Raw genomic sequence first — 16,836 nt, 5'->3', positions numbered from 1 at the left:
TTATGCTTCACTAAGTAAAAGACTTGTCATGTGATTTTTTTCACACACAGATTCAAAGACATCAACAGAGTAAGCAAGGGCAGGACAACATATCTCTAAAGGATATAAGATCATAATGAATTGAATTTTATGTGATTTGATTATTTGCAAAGTTTTGGCATGTACTAAAAATGTGTAAATCATAGATGCTCTTATATGTATTTTAACTATGTTTTATTAAGTTTTGTTTTCATTGTCAAGTTTTAGTCATATTTTAGAAGAGTCAAAACGTTTCAAAAGTCAATGTGACACTTCAGATTTGTATCAGGGTCTGGTACAGGTCGGGGGTGTTACATGAACAATGAGTAAATTTTAATCTTGAAATTCATTAAGTATCAATTAGATTAAAAGCTCTTTAAAAAAATCAGAGTTATAGATCTTTGACAAAGTGACAAGATTGAAAATTAATAAAACAAGGACCCTTGACCTTACCCCAGAATATACACTCAAACATCATACCCTTCTCTTGCAGGGACCAATATAGCCTTCTCCTCTCATGAGGAAATGATCAAGAGGCTTGGTATTCAAGTATGAATAGGAGAAGACAACATGGGGCATCTCTTGACATTGTAAAACTGACTAGACTACACTTCTGTTGAGGATGTTTAGTGATGATCCTAATCGTAAAAAATGGAATGGTGGAGTGGATGAATTTAGTATAGGTTAGTTTATTTGGGAACTGAGCTCTAAATATGGGATTTTGTGACCATCAAAGACACCTAGACTATAACAGGTTCTTCTCGATGAGCTTAAGAAATTCTAAATCTAAATACTCGAAAGGTTAATAAACTATTATTATTATAAATTATACAATAAAGTTGAGCTATTACACTAAAGCAATTGGTTATAGAGGAAACTCAAAAGCCTTGGCTTTATGAATAGAATGCATTCAAACCATGACATTACTCGGGTACTTGGCGATTCAGTGTTTGTTCCAGTGCAAAATTGTCAAGTCGAAGACTTTGTGACAAGATGAACCCTTCAGCTATGCCTGAACAAATGCAAACTAAATAAATTCCAATAAATAGAGCTTCTAATGCCTATGGTTAAACTAATAGTGAGTTTCGATGAAAATAGACTAAGGGAGTTGAGAAACATCTGTTATAGTCAACCTCACATAAGCATTCAGAAATTCTATTTTTAGATTGATGTCTCAACACTACCTCTTCTAAGGGAGTCTATGAAGCTTGAAAAAATGGAAGATTTCAGAGAAACGAAATAGAAGTGTTATAGAAAGTCTAGTAATTGATTATGCTAGTTATGTCATTCTGTCTGCATCCGATTAAAATTCTAAACCAAGAAAAAGGGGCATGTTATAATGTTCACAAGGACCAAGAAAGAAATGACATATTTGATGATTGAACGTTAGAAACTTTAAGGAGCTAACCTGAAACCAATCCGTCAATTTTGACACTTGTCAAAGAGCTATAACTTTGAAAATATTAAAAGAGCTGATGATTCTTTTGATATTTAGTGAACTTATATTATGTGATTTGCTTCGATTGTGAGCCTAAAAGAATGACATTTTTTTATTTTTTTCAACAAATTTTCCATATTCTGAAAATAAAAAGAAAGAAAAATATTTTCAAACAGGACAATCTCTATAGAGAGTATATCTTGGAAATTGACAAAAGTCTCTCAGACTTAAAAGCTCAGAATTAGAAAACATGGGCAAAGGATTTGAATGTTAGGGAGTAAGAAGAATGAATTTTCGCAGAGAAATGCAACGGTACACTCGGTATGAAAACACAAATAAATCAAGAAGAGAATCAAGATTGCTTAAGCACCTTTTCACTGCTATTAATAAAAAAAATGCATCGACCTACACATACATGATTTTGCATCATTGTATCAAACATTCATTATCTTATGCAATAAAAACTTTGATTTTTCCCTCTTATGAGGATGCATTAAAATTTCTCTTGAAATATTGTCCTTCTTAAGGACATTTTTATCTCTTATGAGAATAAATTCAAATATTCATTTGTATTTCATAGGAATATTCAGTAGTTACATTCATATATACATTCTTTGCATCTTTTTCAGGAAATAATAAAATTAAAGACAACTAGACGTCTTCAACAAGAAGGAGCGATTATCTTCAGATTTAACATTTTCAAACAAATATGAAAAAAATTCTCACTTGAGATTGTTTTTCTTAAAATCAATTTCGTCTCGCTTGAGACAATTTGCCTTGAAACACAAATTTTAAAATTATTTCACTCGAAACAAGATTGATCTCACTTAAGATTGTTTTTTTCTTCTTAAAACCAATTTCATCTCGCTTGAGACAATTTCCCTTGAAACACAAATTTTGAAATTGTTTCACTCGAAACAAATATTAATTTCACTTGAGATTGTTTTTCTTAAAATAAATTTCATCTTGCTTGAGACAATTTCCCTCGAAACACAAATTTTGAGATTGTTTCATTCGAAAAAATTTATCTCACTTGAGATAGTTTCTTTTAAAATCAATTTCCTCTTTTTTGAGGCAGTTTCCCTTGAAACACAAATTTTGAAATTGTTTCACTCGAAACAAAAATTTATCATTTGAGATAGTTTTTCTTAAAATCAATTTTACTTGAGATAATTCCCCTTGGAACACATATTTTGAAATTATTTCACTTGAAACAAAAATCTATCTCTTCTGAGATAGCTTCTCGTGAAGCAAATTTCTTTTCACTCTTTCATCTTCACCCAAATGTTGAGATTTGACAAGAATTCCAAAGATTAGTAGAGATTGCACAATTCCATGTTGAAGAAGAATATTTTAGCAAATAATTAATCCACATCTTCATTTTTGAAAAAAAATGGATCTCAGCAAAGATTCGAGAACCTTCGGGTACTTCAAACATAATTATTACTGAAATATGATAATCTTTTTACAGATTCAAATCCATCACAGAAAGAGGTGGATCAATATTTCCAATAGAGGGATTCATAATAAGAAGAACTTGTCCGAGGAGGAAGAAGAAGTTCATAATGAGAATAATTTGTTCGACCTTTTACTTAAATCTATCACAGAATGAAGTGGGTTGTCATTTCCAATGGAGGGGTTCACAATGAGAAAAAATTGTCCGATGAGGAATAAGAAGTTCACAATGAGAATAACTTGTTTGACCTTTTACTCAAATCCATTACAGAAGGAGGTGGATCGTTATTTCCAATGGAGGGGTTCATAATGAGAAGAACTCATCCGAGGAGGAAGAAGAAGTTCATAATGAGAATAACTTGTTCGACCTTTTACTCAAATCCATCATAGAAGGAGGTGGGTCATCATTTTCAATAAAAGAGTTCATAATGAGAAGAGCTCATCCTAAGAAAAAGTTCATAATGAGAAGAACTTTGTTGTTTCCTTTCAAATCCATCACAGAATAAAGTGGATCAGCATTTCCAATGGAAAGTTCATAATGAGAAGAACTCGTCTGAAGAGTGAGAAGAAGTTCATAAAGAAGAGATTGTTCAACCTCAATAGTTGCCTTAAAAAGGAGTAAAGAGTTCGTAATGAAAAGAACTTGGAGCTCAAAGATTTCAGGTGGCCAAGCTGGATAAATTTGGTGCTTTATGTATTCACTACATTCTTGTTTCACAGCAATGAGCGAAGTGGGGCAACTGTAATCACCAATTTTATCCCCAAAAATATCATTACAGCCATACCCTTCCACCTCTACCCCGCTGCCCATATTGCAGCACCACCATGCCCTGTTACACCAACACTCCACGCTACACCAACAATCTACGCCACCAACATGCTCCTTATCACCAAACAAGCAAACAAAAATCATATTTGTAAATGGGACATTTAAAAAAAAGCTTGTAAACATGGGTTATAAAAACCCCAAAGTAACATATAATTTTTGTCTCCCCGATATTCGAATACAAGCATACTAAAGGTTTCTTTCTTCATTTCCAATTTTTTCCAGCAATTTATTGTTATTTTCGAAACAAATTAAGTAGAAAGGAAAGAAAGGGGTCGGTTACCTTAGGTGTTCAAGCTCCTCATCGGAGTTTCCTTCCATCACCGGGTTTAGTTCAACTTTGTAAGGGAGAGGGCTTCGATCTGTTTAGTTCATTAGGTTTGCTCTGTCGTCATGGTTAGTGGCTAAGAGAGAGAGACGGTCGATTTACGGCCATTAGAGGGGGCTTTGAGCTCCCGGTCGAGAGAGAAAAGGAAGATATGAGAAGAAAAGAGTTTAGGGGGCTTGGGGGAGTAAAAAAAATGAAATGGGTATTGTTTTTTAGGATTAGAAATCAATTAACAAAAAGGACTTGTTTTTCTTAATATGTTGCCCATGTTTTTTAGTTGGGGGATAATCATGCAAGTAGTCCCCAAGTTTGTTGGTATTTACTTTCGTCCCTTTTTCTTCACTAACTTTTAATCTGACCTCCTAACTTTATTTCTGTTTATTTTCATCCCTATATATGGTTATATGCTTTTATTTTTATTTTATTTTATTTTTGTTCCCTTTTTTGTTTTATTTATATTTCAATCTCTATTTTTAAGCAATTTGTATATTGGTACCTTTATTTTATGCAATTTTAATTTAAGCATTAATTTTATGCATTTACATTATTTTTATGTATTTATATTTCTATCCTTTTATTTTTGTTATTTATTTTTTGGTACTTTAATTTTTAGCCTTTACTTTTATGTCTTTATTTTTTATTATTTATATTCTAGCACTTAAATTTCTATATTTTATTATTCTAGTCTTTTACTATGGCAATTATACCGCAATATTTATATTTCAAGTATTTATTCTCTGTTTGAGTTTTGTTAAATTCCTCTATTTTAGTCCTTGATAGATCACTTGTTTTGTTATATTTAGTCCTTAAATTTAGACTCCTTTAAATTTGGTCCCAAAACTTTTAATTTAGGAGAATTCTTAATTTGGTTCTCGTTTTTGCTCGAGGTTCCGAATTAATTATTTGATTTGCATAATCGATTAAAATTAATTTAAGTTAATGTTAGAACCTATACTTTAGATAAAGGTTTTAATTTATCCCTTTAATTTAGGGAGTAATCTGAGTTGGCCCTCGCCTAAATGCTCAAGGGATCATGTCGATTATTCGATTTAATAACAAATTAAAATCAAATAGTATTAATATTAGAGCTTACATTTTTAGGTTTATGTCTCTAATTTCTTTAATTTTCATAATTTGACACTTTAAGTTAGTGAAAGCCTTAATCTACTCTTAGTTTAATTAGGGTTAATAATAAATTGTTTGATTGTATCATATTTTAAAACCTAAGGCAATGTTCACTTATTAAGGAGTCAATAGTATATCTCCTGATAGTATGCTCAGGGTGACTATTGTTGATTCCCGAAATAGGTCGACATCATTTTCAAGACTGCATCATGATTTCTAAAATATTAAGGTAATGTCCGGTTATTAGGCACAATAGCTTATCTCTCGCATTCATGTTAGGGGGCGAATGCTATTGGCTTTAATAAACGAATATCAATTTTCAACTTTGCATCCGTAATGATTTTTAAATTAAATAAAGTTCGAACTCAAAATCTTCAATTCTAAATATAGGATAATCAATTAGGTACCAATTTTTGGGCTTTGTAGGGGTGATAATCTTTCCCCACTCGTAACTGACTCTCGAACCTATTTTTTTATTTTCGTAGACCCTATACTTGGTATTTTGATAAAAATACAATTGTTTATTAAAATTATCTGATTTGTATGGTGTCATGATCGCATCTTAAAATGATTGACGGTGACTCCTCACATTTCAAAATATTTAAAAAAAAGTCATAAGTTGTATCAAGTTTTCCCGCTCGGACGAAAAATAGTGTCAACAGGCGTGTTGCTCCCATGGAGTCATTGCACTTTCGCTCTCTTCTTCCTCCTTCGGTTCTATGTTCACTCCCTTCCTCACTTCAACCATTTCCTATTGCACTCAAAATCCCTCTTAAAAATTAGAACCCTACCCTCTCTCTTACTAGATATTTGTATTTAAAATAAAATTAATATGAATATATACTTTAATATTGGGGGTGTCGTAATCAACTCATTCGATTAGAACTCTTCCTTTTGATGCGCATATTTCGTAGATCTCTAGATGGGTTGCCCCTTTGACACGGCTGGAGTGTGGGTTTGTTTTCTACAGCACGTCTTTGTTTATTCTCTCTCTCGGTTATTTGCAACGAAATTTCCACTATGTTATCTTCATAGATTATTTTAATCTATAAACAAGACTTGTTGACATAGCCAGCTAATCTAATTTGACAATGAGAACTAAAGTCAACCCTTTGTATATTTATGCCTGAATTGCTTATCCCGGATCATCAAAAGATTTGCATTTCAAGTTTTTCACCATTGCTGCGCTTGAAAATTGAAACAGTGAATGGCAGAGGCAGTTTTATTCAACATAGCTGATGAAGTCCTGGAAAAGCTAGGCAGACTTGCTCTCCAGGAAGCCGGATTGGCTTGTGGTGTCAAAGAACAGCTTGAGAAACTGAAAAACACAGTTTCCACCATCAGAGCTGTGCTTTTGGATGCAGATCAGGAGCAGCATGATGCCAAGAGCCATGAGGTTAGAGATTGGCTTGGAAAGCTTAAAGATGCAGTTTATGATGCAGATGACCTGTTAGATGATTTTTCAACTCATGTTTTGAAACGCCAAGTCCAGGGGAAAAGGGCAAAACAGGTCAGTTTTCTGTTCTCAAAAGTTAACCAAGTAGCTTACAATCTTAAGATAGGTCATCGAATCAATGCCATTAGGGAGAGATTAGATGCAATTGCTGAAGATAAAACCAAATACCACTTTACGGATCGATTGTCTACAAGCGTACCACTTGTGAAGGTTGAGAGGAAGCAGACACATTCTTTCGTCCGAAAGGAAGATGTAGTTGGGAGGCAAGGTGACAAAGATGCAATCATGAAAAGGTTGTTGGACGCAATAGATGGGGATAATGTTTCAGTAATTCCAATAGTTGGGATAGGGGGACAAGGGAAGACCACTCTAGCTCAACTTGTGTACAATGATGAGAGAACTGTGAAACATTTTGAGCTGAGGATCTGGGTTTGTGTTTCTGATGTTTTTTATGTGAAAACCATAGTTGAGAAGATTTTGGAGTCTGCTACTAATTCCAAGTTTGAAAATTTCGGGATGGATTCCTTGCAAACTCAGCTTCGGAGGAGAATCGATGGCCGAAAGTACTTACTTGTGTTAGATGATATGTGGAACGACAATCGAGAGAGGTGGCGGAATTTGGCGGATTTGTTGATGAATGGTGCAAGGGGGAGTAAGATAATTGTCACTACGCGTGCTCAACTGGTTGCCTCCATTACAGGCACAATCCCACCTTATATGTTGGAAGGTCTTCCAGACGACATGTCTTGGTCCTTGTTTGAAAAAGTGGCATTTAAAGAAGGCCAAGAGCCAAATGATTCAAGATTAGTAGCAATTGGGAAGGACATTGTCAAAAGATGTGCTGGTAATCCCCTCGCCATAAGGACCATTGGCGGCGTTCTATATACCAAAGATACTGAAACCGAGTGGCTATCTTTGAAAGAGAGGCAGCTGTTGACGATAACTCGAAATGAAGATGATGTATTATATGTACTGAAGTTGAGCTATGAACAACTGCCACCATATTTAAAACAGTGCTTTGCTTACTGTTCATTGTTCCCTAAGGACTACGAGATAAACAAGCAGATGCTGATCTTACTTTGGATTGCAGAAGGGTTTATACAATCATTTCAGGGAGTTCAATGCCTCGAGGAATTGGCGGACGAGTATTTCATGGATCTCCTAAGGCGGTCCTTTTTTCAAGACGTTGAATACGATGAATGGGGCAATGTAATAAGTTGCAAACTGCATGATCTCATGCATGACCTTGCTCAATTAGTTGCAGGGAGTGACAGCACCATGGTAGATCTGGATTGTAAAAACTTATGTGAAAGAACCCGCCATGTGTCATTCAATGCCGTGTTAGATTCATCCTGGAAAATCCCGCCCCCTTTGCTTAACATGAACAAAATACGGTCATTTCTTCTTCCCATTCAACCTGTTCATCGCGTGATTTTGGACAAGGTCGATCATGATACAATCATTTCAAGTTTGAGACGTTTGCGTGTATTGGATCTACACAATACCGGTCTTCGCATTCTGCCGAGTTCCATCAGTAAGTTGAAACATTTGAGGTATCTTGATCTCTCCAAGAATGAAGTCATCAAAAAACTCCCGAGTTCAATTACCGAGTTGCGTAATTTGCAGACACTGAAAATTTATTCTTGCAAGAGATTAGAAGAGCTTCCTAGAAAACTAAGAGACATGATCAGTCTTAAGCATCTCGAGACTGGTCAATGTACTGGTTTGACACATATGCCATCTGGGATCGGGCAGCTAACATCTCTTCAAACATTAACACGATTTGTAGTAGGCACGAACTCCATCGAAAGGAGCAGTGGAGGCCTAAGTGAACTAAAAGACCTAAATGAGCTGAGGGGAGAACTAATGATAGCAAAGCTGGAAAACTTGAGAAATGTTGCATCAGAATGCAAGGAAGCAAACTTGAATGGGAAACAACACCTTGAGGTGTTGACATTAGATTGGAGCCGAGAAGTTACGAATGTAAGTTCTGAAGAAGATAAAGCATTGTTGGAAGGTCTCCAGCCACATTTAAATCTTAAAGAGTTTCACATTTATGGATATAGAGCTGAAAGGTTCCCGAATTGGATGAGTTTCGACTTGTCACTGCTACTCCCGAACTTACTTGAAATCACTATATGGAATTGTACCAGATGCTTACATCTCCCATTGTTCAGTCATCTTCCCAAGCTTAAGGTACTCAGGCTTGAAGTGATAACTGCTGTTGGATACATTGAAGATAGCAGTGCTGAGTCGTCGTCTTCATCATTCGGGGGAAATTCGTTGAAAGGAGGAACAGAAGAAGGTAAAGATTTCTTCCCTTGCCTAGAGGAATTAGTGCTTTTTGATTTGCGAAATCTGAAGGGATGGCGGAGGGAAGACCCTGCAGTTATGGATGATAACCATGGCAAAACAGCAGCGGCAGCATCACGACAAAGGCCATTGCAGCAGAAGGAACCAATGCCTTCATTCCCTTGTCTTTCGAAATTGAAAATTGGGATTTGCACCAACCTGACACATATGCCTTTGCATCCTTTTCTGGAAGAACTGGAGCTAAAGAACGTGCCTGCCAAGCTTTTACAACAGTCGGCAATGGCAGCAGCAGGAGGGAATTCGGGTTATCTTTTTTATCTTTCCAAGCTGAAGGCTATGCATATTGATGGTATCATAAATTTGGTGTCATTTCCAGAGAAGGGGCTTCATCATCTCACATCTCTTCAGCATTTGTCCATACAAAACTGTCCTCATCTAGCTTGCCTTACCCAGGAAAGTATGGAGAGTTTAAAATCTCTCCGGTTTTTTGACATCCGTTGTTGTGAAATGCTCAAGTCACTTTTCAAAGAGTTTAAGCATCTAACAGCCCTTGAAGAGCTCGAAATCAAAGAGTGCCGAGAGCTCGATCTATCAAAAGATGTGGAAGAGAATGCTGTGGAGCTGCAAGGCCTCGAGAGCCTCCGCACGTTGAAAATCGGTGACATGCCGAAACTAACGTCTCTGCCTGCTGATCTGCAGCATGTCACAACACTCACGTACTTACAGATCTCGAACTGTTCGAATCTGAAGGAGTTACCAGAATGGATCGACAATCTGACTTCACTTCAAAGATTTGAAATCCTCGACTGTCCTCAGCTAGCATCATTCCCAGAAACATTTGGCTCTCTGGAAGCATTAGAGTACCTGGAAATTTCGAGCTGTTCCAAGTTATTCGATACAGGCCAAATCAAGACAAGCAAAAATTGGACAATGATTGCTCACATCCCCGAGATTTTCATTGAGGGGAAGAAAATGTGACCTCAACTCATATTATACATGTTTTCTGTAAGGATTTTTGTTCTTTTTTTGAGTCTTGAGAAGATTTGTATTTCTTCTTTAAATTAGTCTAGATAGCTGCTTTAACACGGTTAATATCGACCTGTGTAGGTTGATGCTGTTTTCCGCCTTGATATTATTGAATATTAGTATAGGCTTAATTATATGATATAATTATAAAATTATAAATGGTATTAAAGATGGTATTAAATATATAAACATGTTGAACCTATCAAATGGTTTAAGCGGTAAAAAGTAGGCGTGTACAAATCAGGATACCCGGAACTTCCGGGTCGACGATTTCTCTGCCCGTGTCCCGACCTGGATGTTACGGGTACCCGGTAATCGGGTATCCGGATTTTGCAGGTACCCGGTAATCGGGTACCCGATACCCGGTTTTTAATTTTTTATTTTCAAATTATTAATTTAAAAAAATATATACACAAATTTAAATATTCGAAACTTCAAATTACATACTCTAATATCCGAACATAAAATTTAAAAGTTCAAAATACAAAATATAATAATCCATAATATAAATAATTCATTATATTTTATATAATTATATATAAAAAATAAAAAAAATAAAAAAACTAACCGGGTACTCGGTACCCGGAAAAACTAGATTTTGTGACCGGGCCCGACCCGAGAAATATCGGGCCGGGTACCCGACCCGATCGGGTAATTTTTTTTTAGATAATTACCCGGTTTTTTTAGATCTGGGTCGGCGGGTCGGGTCGGGTAATTTTGCACACCCCTAATAAAAAGGGAATTTTGATCCTTTAAAAGTTTTGAGTTCGAGGATCGGTGCTTGTAAACTCTATATATATTATCAATAGGTTAAGAAAATTTTAAATATATATTGCCTTATACAATTTAAACATTTTTTTAATATTTTTATTTAATTTTTTAATTAAAAGAATTTATTAATTAAATTCATTGATGATGATAATTGAAGGTAGATGAATATGAATAGAGTGGAGTACGTGATCACTGAGGATGGCAGTGGTTGATCAACCTTTAAGTAAATGGGTCAAATTGAAGACTTAAAATTAAAAAATTTCATTTTATCCATTAGGTACCTATCACGTGTAAGTAAATAAAAATAATATTAAAATATTAAGCACTAATTTATTAAAATTGAAATTTAATTAAATGAAGTGTAAAAGTTGATGACTATTTATTATTATGTTAATTCTAAATTACTCTTAATAATTTTCTGAGAAAAAATAATTAATTATTGTTTTTTAAATCGAATCATAGTAATTTTTTTATAACTGAAAGAAGTAAAAACAAATATCCTAATGCTGTGGGACTATTTGTGTATTTTAACATATACTATTGGAAAGGAAAAACAACCAATGGTATATTGAGAATAAATTTATTCTAATTGAAAATTTTGATTAAAATATTTGGACAATAAGTTGTGTTTAGTATTTAATAATTTATTAATGCAGATATAAAATAGTTATATGGTAAACTACATATTTAGTATCTTATTTACTTGTATTAGAAAGGGTAAATTACACATTCAGTATTTAAATTATCAGTTTTGATCTGTTTTAGTACCTAAACTTTTATTTTTTTTCAAAATCATACCTAAAGTTTAGTTTTTATTTCATTTTAGTACTCGGGCGTTAAGCTTTGAAGAAAAATGGAAGTCTAGGTACCAAAACATATTTAGTACCTAAATCATAATTAGGTTTTGAAAAAAAATGTAAATTTAGGTATTAAAACGGATCAAAACTGATAGTTTAGGTACTAAACGCGTTAAGTTTTTAATGAAGGGTATTAAAATGAAACAAAAAATAAAATTTAGGTATGGTTTTGAAAAAATTGAAAGTTTAGGTACTAAAACAAACCAAAACTGATAATTTAAGTACTAAATGCATAATTTACCCTTAAAAATTAACAGAACTGATGACGTGATATTTTTTAAAAATAATTTTCAATGATAATATAACATTATCTTATGGTGACACATAAATATTCCCATTAGTTTTTTTAACAATATATGACCAAAATGAAACTAAAATGTAATGTTTAAGTATGATTTCGGAATAAAAAATAGTTAATAACCAAGAATGAACAGTAGTGATAGCTGGGATACTAAACAGATAGTTTACTCATAGTTATAACTGAGATTACATTTAGAATAAAAGAAAATAAAATAAATGTTAAGTGGAGTAAGCGGTGAGGGTGGGGGGGCCCTTAGCCAAGTTTCACGTTTCTCTCTCTTAAATCTCCTCCGAATGAAATCAGTCAAAACAAATAAAAAAAGAAGAATGAAATCAGGGTCGTTGTCCGTTAATGGCGTCCCCGCGAGCATTACCGAGGTTTCACAGACGACGGTGTCCTCCATCTCCTACGGCGGTTTCAGCTCGCTCTCCCCGTCTGCTTCCTACCCGTGACTCCTCTTCTCTCACCGGCGGCGTGTCTCCCCCCAAAGCTTCGATGCTCATCCGCCGAGCTGCTTTCCTTTTCACGCTCCTCACTCTTTCCGTTTTGATGCTTTTCACTGTTACTGATTCCGTCCGCTTCCTACGTTTCCCCTCCGCTTCCCATTTCGTTCCCATTTTCCCTTCCTATCTCAATTACGTTCCTTCTCCGGTTTGTTCTCTTCTCCTTTTTCTTTCTATTTTTATTGCATGCATAATTCACTGTTGGAAAATGGTTTCTTGGTTATTAAACTATTCAACGCATTGGTTTAAATTAAGAATCCAGTATTCCAGTTGACTTATTCGTTTTAAAATGTTCCAGTATGATTGATAGAGCTAGTGCTTAGTATAGACTAAGGATTCTATTATAATTTTCCGGCAGTGGAACTTCTTAGAAGTTTATGTGGGCTTGTTGGCATGTAGATTCTTCTTTGTGTTTACGTAATTTGAGATATTGATAATTTGTATATTTGTGTTTAGTGCTCTGTAGTGAAATTTACTCAAACAGCTTGAACAACTAAGCTTTTATCTATTTAACAAATATCATATGTGCTAAAGTTAAGGTTAAAGATACCCGTATAGGATGATGAGATGTTAACTATTGTGTTTAGCTGCTAATGCAATCCCAGGAATAACCCTGAATATTTTTCACATTTAAAGTTGTTTACCTGCAGGACCCAATGCAACATCTTGAAGAAACTTTGAGGAATGCTTCTATGGGGAATAAGACTGTTATTTTAACAACATTGAATGATGCCTGGGCAAGTACCAATTCGATTGTTGACCTTTTCCTCGAGAGTTTTATTCTTGGAGAGGGCACACATTGGCTTTTGAACCATTTGGTGATTATTGCCTTGGATGAAAAGGCATATAATCGCTGTCAAGTTATACATAAGCATTGCTTTTCTCTTGTCACCGAGGATGTTGATTTTCAAGAGGAAGCATTCTTTATGACCCCTAACTACTTGAAGATGATGTGGAGAAGGATTGATTTCCTGCGTTCTGTGCTCGAGTTGGGTTATAGTTTTGTTTTCACGGTATTGTCTTTTCTCTATTTTGGAAACTTAATGTCATTAGTTTGACCATGTTTGTCCAATTTGTGGTTGACATGACTGTTTTTGTTTTAGAATTGATGATCTTTCCTACTTTTGTAGCTTGATATCTAACTGAGATCCATTGTTATTATAGTGCATAGTATCTTTTCTCAAACACATTCAATGAATACAAGAAGCTAGATTCAGTTTCTGAAAACAAATTGCTTTTAAAATTTGTTAAGTAGTTTAAGAAGTATTAGACGCTTTTGATGTTCAAATAGTAAGAAGAAAACCTGTTTTGCTAAGGGATGCCATCATATGAGCTTGTGGACAATGCTGCAGCCTTACTGACTGCACGAAATGCATAATGAAAAATATAAAAAATAACAGATATGGAAGTTCCTAGAGCCATAAATAATATATCAGAACCTCCTATAGTTTCCTTTAGAGCTACAAAATGGAGAGACCTTTTGTCCGAGAATAATCTTTCTGCTGAAAGACTAGTCTTGTGTTACAGTTTTTGAAGAACACATTTTACTCTCTGTATAAAATAATAAATCAAATATAAATCTTAGGACCCTGTTAATTTTGTAGATTATTGGTTAGAATGTCAAAGCAGGACTATGGCCTATGTCTTCTTGACCCAATACTGGTATGGATATGTAGTGAGTATTAACAATATTTTTTCATTATTGTTTTGCACTGATAAGAGTGTTATACTCCCTTTTTTTTTTTTTTTTTTTTTTTTGCAAAGGTTCATTCTACTGTGCTGTGCCCAGTCTGTTTTGAAATGTATGACTATTTACTTTAGTAGAAATAGACTAGCTTAAGATACATTCTCGCCTAACATGTTAATACACAAAGGGGGAAGGATAGCAGAGATTGTTAGGTGGCTAACTGGCTACAATCATTACCCCTTAGATGCAGTTTTGTCTTTGATGTTCTTAGCTTTTCTCAGTTATATTTATGGATCTTATCCAAATCTAATGAAACTTGTGAAAATTGCTTATTTTCTTATCTGCATTTTTTAATGCCTTTTTCATTGGTTAATCTCTAGGACGTTGATATCATGTGGTTTAGGGATCCATTTCCACGGTTCTTTCCAGATGCTGATTTCCAGATTGCATGTGACCATTTTTTAGGCAGTCCAGATGATCTGAGTAACATGCCCAACGGGGGCTTTAACTATGTAAAGTCTAATAATCGGTCAATAGCATTCTACAAATTCTGGTATGATTCACATGAAACTTATCCCGGATATCATGACCAGGATGTTCTCAATAGGATCAAGCTTGATCCTTTCATCTCAGATATTGGGCTGAAGATTAGATTTTTGGATACTGCTTATTTTGGTGGTCTTTGTGAACGTAGTAAAGATTTGAATTTAGTATGCACAATGCATGCGAATTGCTGTTATGGTATGGATAGCAAGCTTCATGATCTCAAAATTATGCTACAAGATTGGAGAGCTTTCATGTCATTGCCACCAGATCTGAAGAATGAATCTGTTATCTCCTGGAGAGTTCCCCAGAACTGCAGGTACTCTTGTGATATATATCTTGTCAACTCTTTCCCCCCCCCCCTATCATACCATGGCATTTGTAAGTTCATATAATGTGGAACCTTTCCCTCAAAATGGTTTCCTCTTTTCTTTTAACTGTGTTACAGTCTCGATTCTTTACGCCATTTTGATTCACCGCCTTCAGAGGCGATTGTTGAACAAGAAGAAGAACAAGAGGACGAAAATTGATTGGAATTGTACGTATCTTTAAATCATTTATCGTCGAAAGACATCGAGATGGTAAGCTTTCTTCTTTCTTCTTTCTTTTTGTGTCTGTGATTCTTCTCAGTTACACACGAGTTTGATGATAGTGACCTTATACTTCCCAGTCGTTTTCATTAGTTAGCATATCAGAAACACTAGCACTTTATCTACTTGTTTACAGTTACTGGATTTTGGTTTCTAGAGTCCAATAATGTCATGTAGTCCTTTTCTTTTTATACAAGGATATTGGAATTCGTCATTTTCTTCAATACTATTGTTGTGACACTTCAAATCTGGGCTGAGAATCCGATCAAATCTAAAATATCATATTGATCACTGAAACGATCTAAGACCATTTTACAACATGCAAGCTCACAAAGACATCAATTAAACTTTATTTTTTTTAAACAAAGAGATATTACATTTTCAAGGCAAATGTTAAGATTCGAACCCATATAAGATAGCATAAACATTCTTGATCACTTGATTACTGAATGGATCTCAATCAAAATTCACTCTAATTTGCTCTGATAGTTTCTGGGTCCAAATCGGCTTTAAACGAGGAATTGTAATTCAATTTTACAAAAGCAGGGCTCTAATATTAATACATAGTTACGAGTATCGATTCTCAATCTGAAAAAGGATGATTGACTGAGAAATAAATTTATAAATTTTACCCAAGATTAATAAAAAAAATTATAAATTTATTTCAAATATATATATATATATATATATATATATATATATATATATATATATATGGCAAAAATGCCCAAATAATATGGTAAAAAAAATAATTGTCTGGTCTGGTCTAGAATGCATGAGGAATTATTTTCTCAAGGGATGAAATGGACAATGTCATCTTGAAGATGCGGTACAGTACGTCTTCAGTTTTTTTTTCAAAAAAGACGTATGAACTATAATGTATCTTCAGTTTTAACCAAGTAGACGTATGGACGAGATAAAGACAAGAGTGAACGGGAAGATATATTGTGATCCATATGTCTTCTCTAATAAAGCTGAAGATACGTTATGCTCCATGTGTTTTCCACGGGGTATTATACAAATCACTCTAATTCAACAAATAAACTTTTGATTCCTCACCCAACCGATTTTAGTAATTATGTCATTGTGTGTTCAATTTTTTTATTGGTAGATGTGATAAAACAAGCATCAACCAATTTACCTTAAAGGTTAAATGAATTAATGTTGTTTTTAGATGTCATGAGTTCAAGCACTAACAATTGTAAAATTGATGAGGTGTTTATTATTATCAAATACTTAGGAGTATTTAGAATAAATATTATTTTGTAATCACTTTATTTTAATAAAACAATTTGAGAAAACAATAAAAAGATGCAGTTACTGTTCATTTAGAATTTTACTGTTAGATTAAATTAGATAATGAAAAAAATATAAGATGATAAACTAATAAAATAAATATGTAAATTTACTTTTAAAACAAAATTATTTTTATTTTTGGGTATATAAATGAGCCTCTCCCTTTAAACTCCCATCCGGGGTTTCTTTTGTGTTTTGGAGAAGACAAAACATTCCCTTTCTTTTCAATTCAGTTTTAACCAAAAATCAAGAGATATTATGTTTTTCTTTTAACGTATTCTATTATCATTTTCTATAATATGA

General features: G+C 34.1%; 2 protein-coding genes across 2 annotated transcripts; both read left to right on the top strand.

The window, feature by feature from the left end:
• The first annotated feature begins 6,357 nt into the window (after positions 1-6,357).
• LOC120215366 (putative disease resistance protein RGA3) lies at positions 6,358-9,980 on the top strand. Its single transcript, XM_039213087.1, has one exon. The coding sequence runs from the start codon at positions 6,398-6,400 to the stop codon at positions 9,935-9,937; it is 3,540 nt and encodes a 1,179-aa protein (XP_039069018.1). The 5' UTR covers positions 6,358-6,397; the 3' UTR covers positions 9,938-9,980.
• A 2,239-nt stretch (positions 9,981-12,219) lies between these two features.
• On the top strand, positions 12,220-15,438 carry LOC120215365 (uncharacterized protein At4g15970-like). Its single transcript, XM_039213086.1, has 4 exons — positions 12,220-12,565; positions 13,068-13,430; positions 14,485-14,966; positions 15,096-15,438. The coding sequence occupies exons 1-4, from the start codon at positions 12,266-12,268 to the stop codon at positions 15,175-15,177; spliced, it is 1,227 nt and encodes a 408-aa protein (XP_039069017.1). The 5' UTR covers positions 12,220-12,265; the 3' UTR covers positions 15,178-15,438.
• The last annotated feature ends 1,398 nt before the right edge of the window (positions 15,439-16,836 follow it).

This window comes from Hibiscus syriacus, unplaced genomic scaffold (assembly GCF_006381635.1).
Source record: "Hibiscus syriacus cultivar Baekdansim isolate YM2019G1 unplaced genomic scaffold, ASM638163v2 tig00110114_pilon, whole genome shotgun sequence".
NCBI lineage: Eukaryota > Viridiplantae > Streptophyta > Magnoliopsida > Malvales > Malvaceae > Hibiscus > Hibiscus syriacus.
Note: the sequence above shows the minus strand (reverse complement) of the source record. Positions and strands in the feature narration are given on the sequence as shown.

Excerpts from the sequence above, each read along its gene's own strand:
- LOC120215366 (XM_039213087.1), top strand. The coding sequence starts at position 6,398 with ATGGCAGAGGCAGTTTTATTCAACATAGCTGATGAAGTCCTGGAAAAG.
- LOC120215365 (XM_039213086.1), top strand. The coding sequence starts at position 12,266 with ATGGCGTCCCCGCGAGCATTACCGAGGTTTCACAGACGACGGTGTCCT. Across the intron at positions 12,566-13,067 it reads TCAATTACGTTCCTTCTCCG|GACCCAATGCAACATCTTGA; the intron begins GTTTGTTCTCTT and ends GTTTACCTGCAG. Across the intron at positions 14,967-15,095 it reads AGAGTTCCCCAGAACTGCAG|TCTCGATTCTTTACGCCATT; the intron begins GTACTCTTGTGA and ends ACTGTGTTACAG.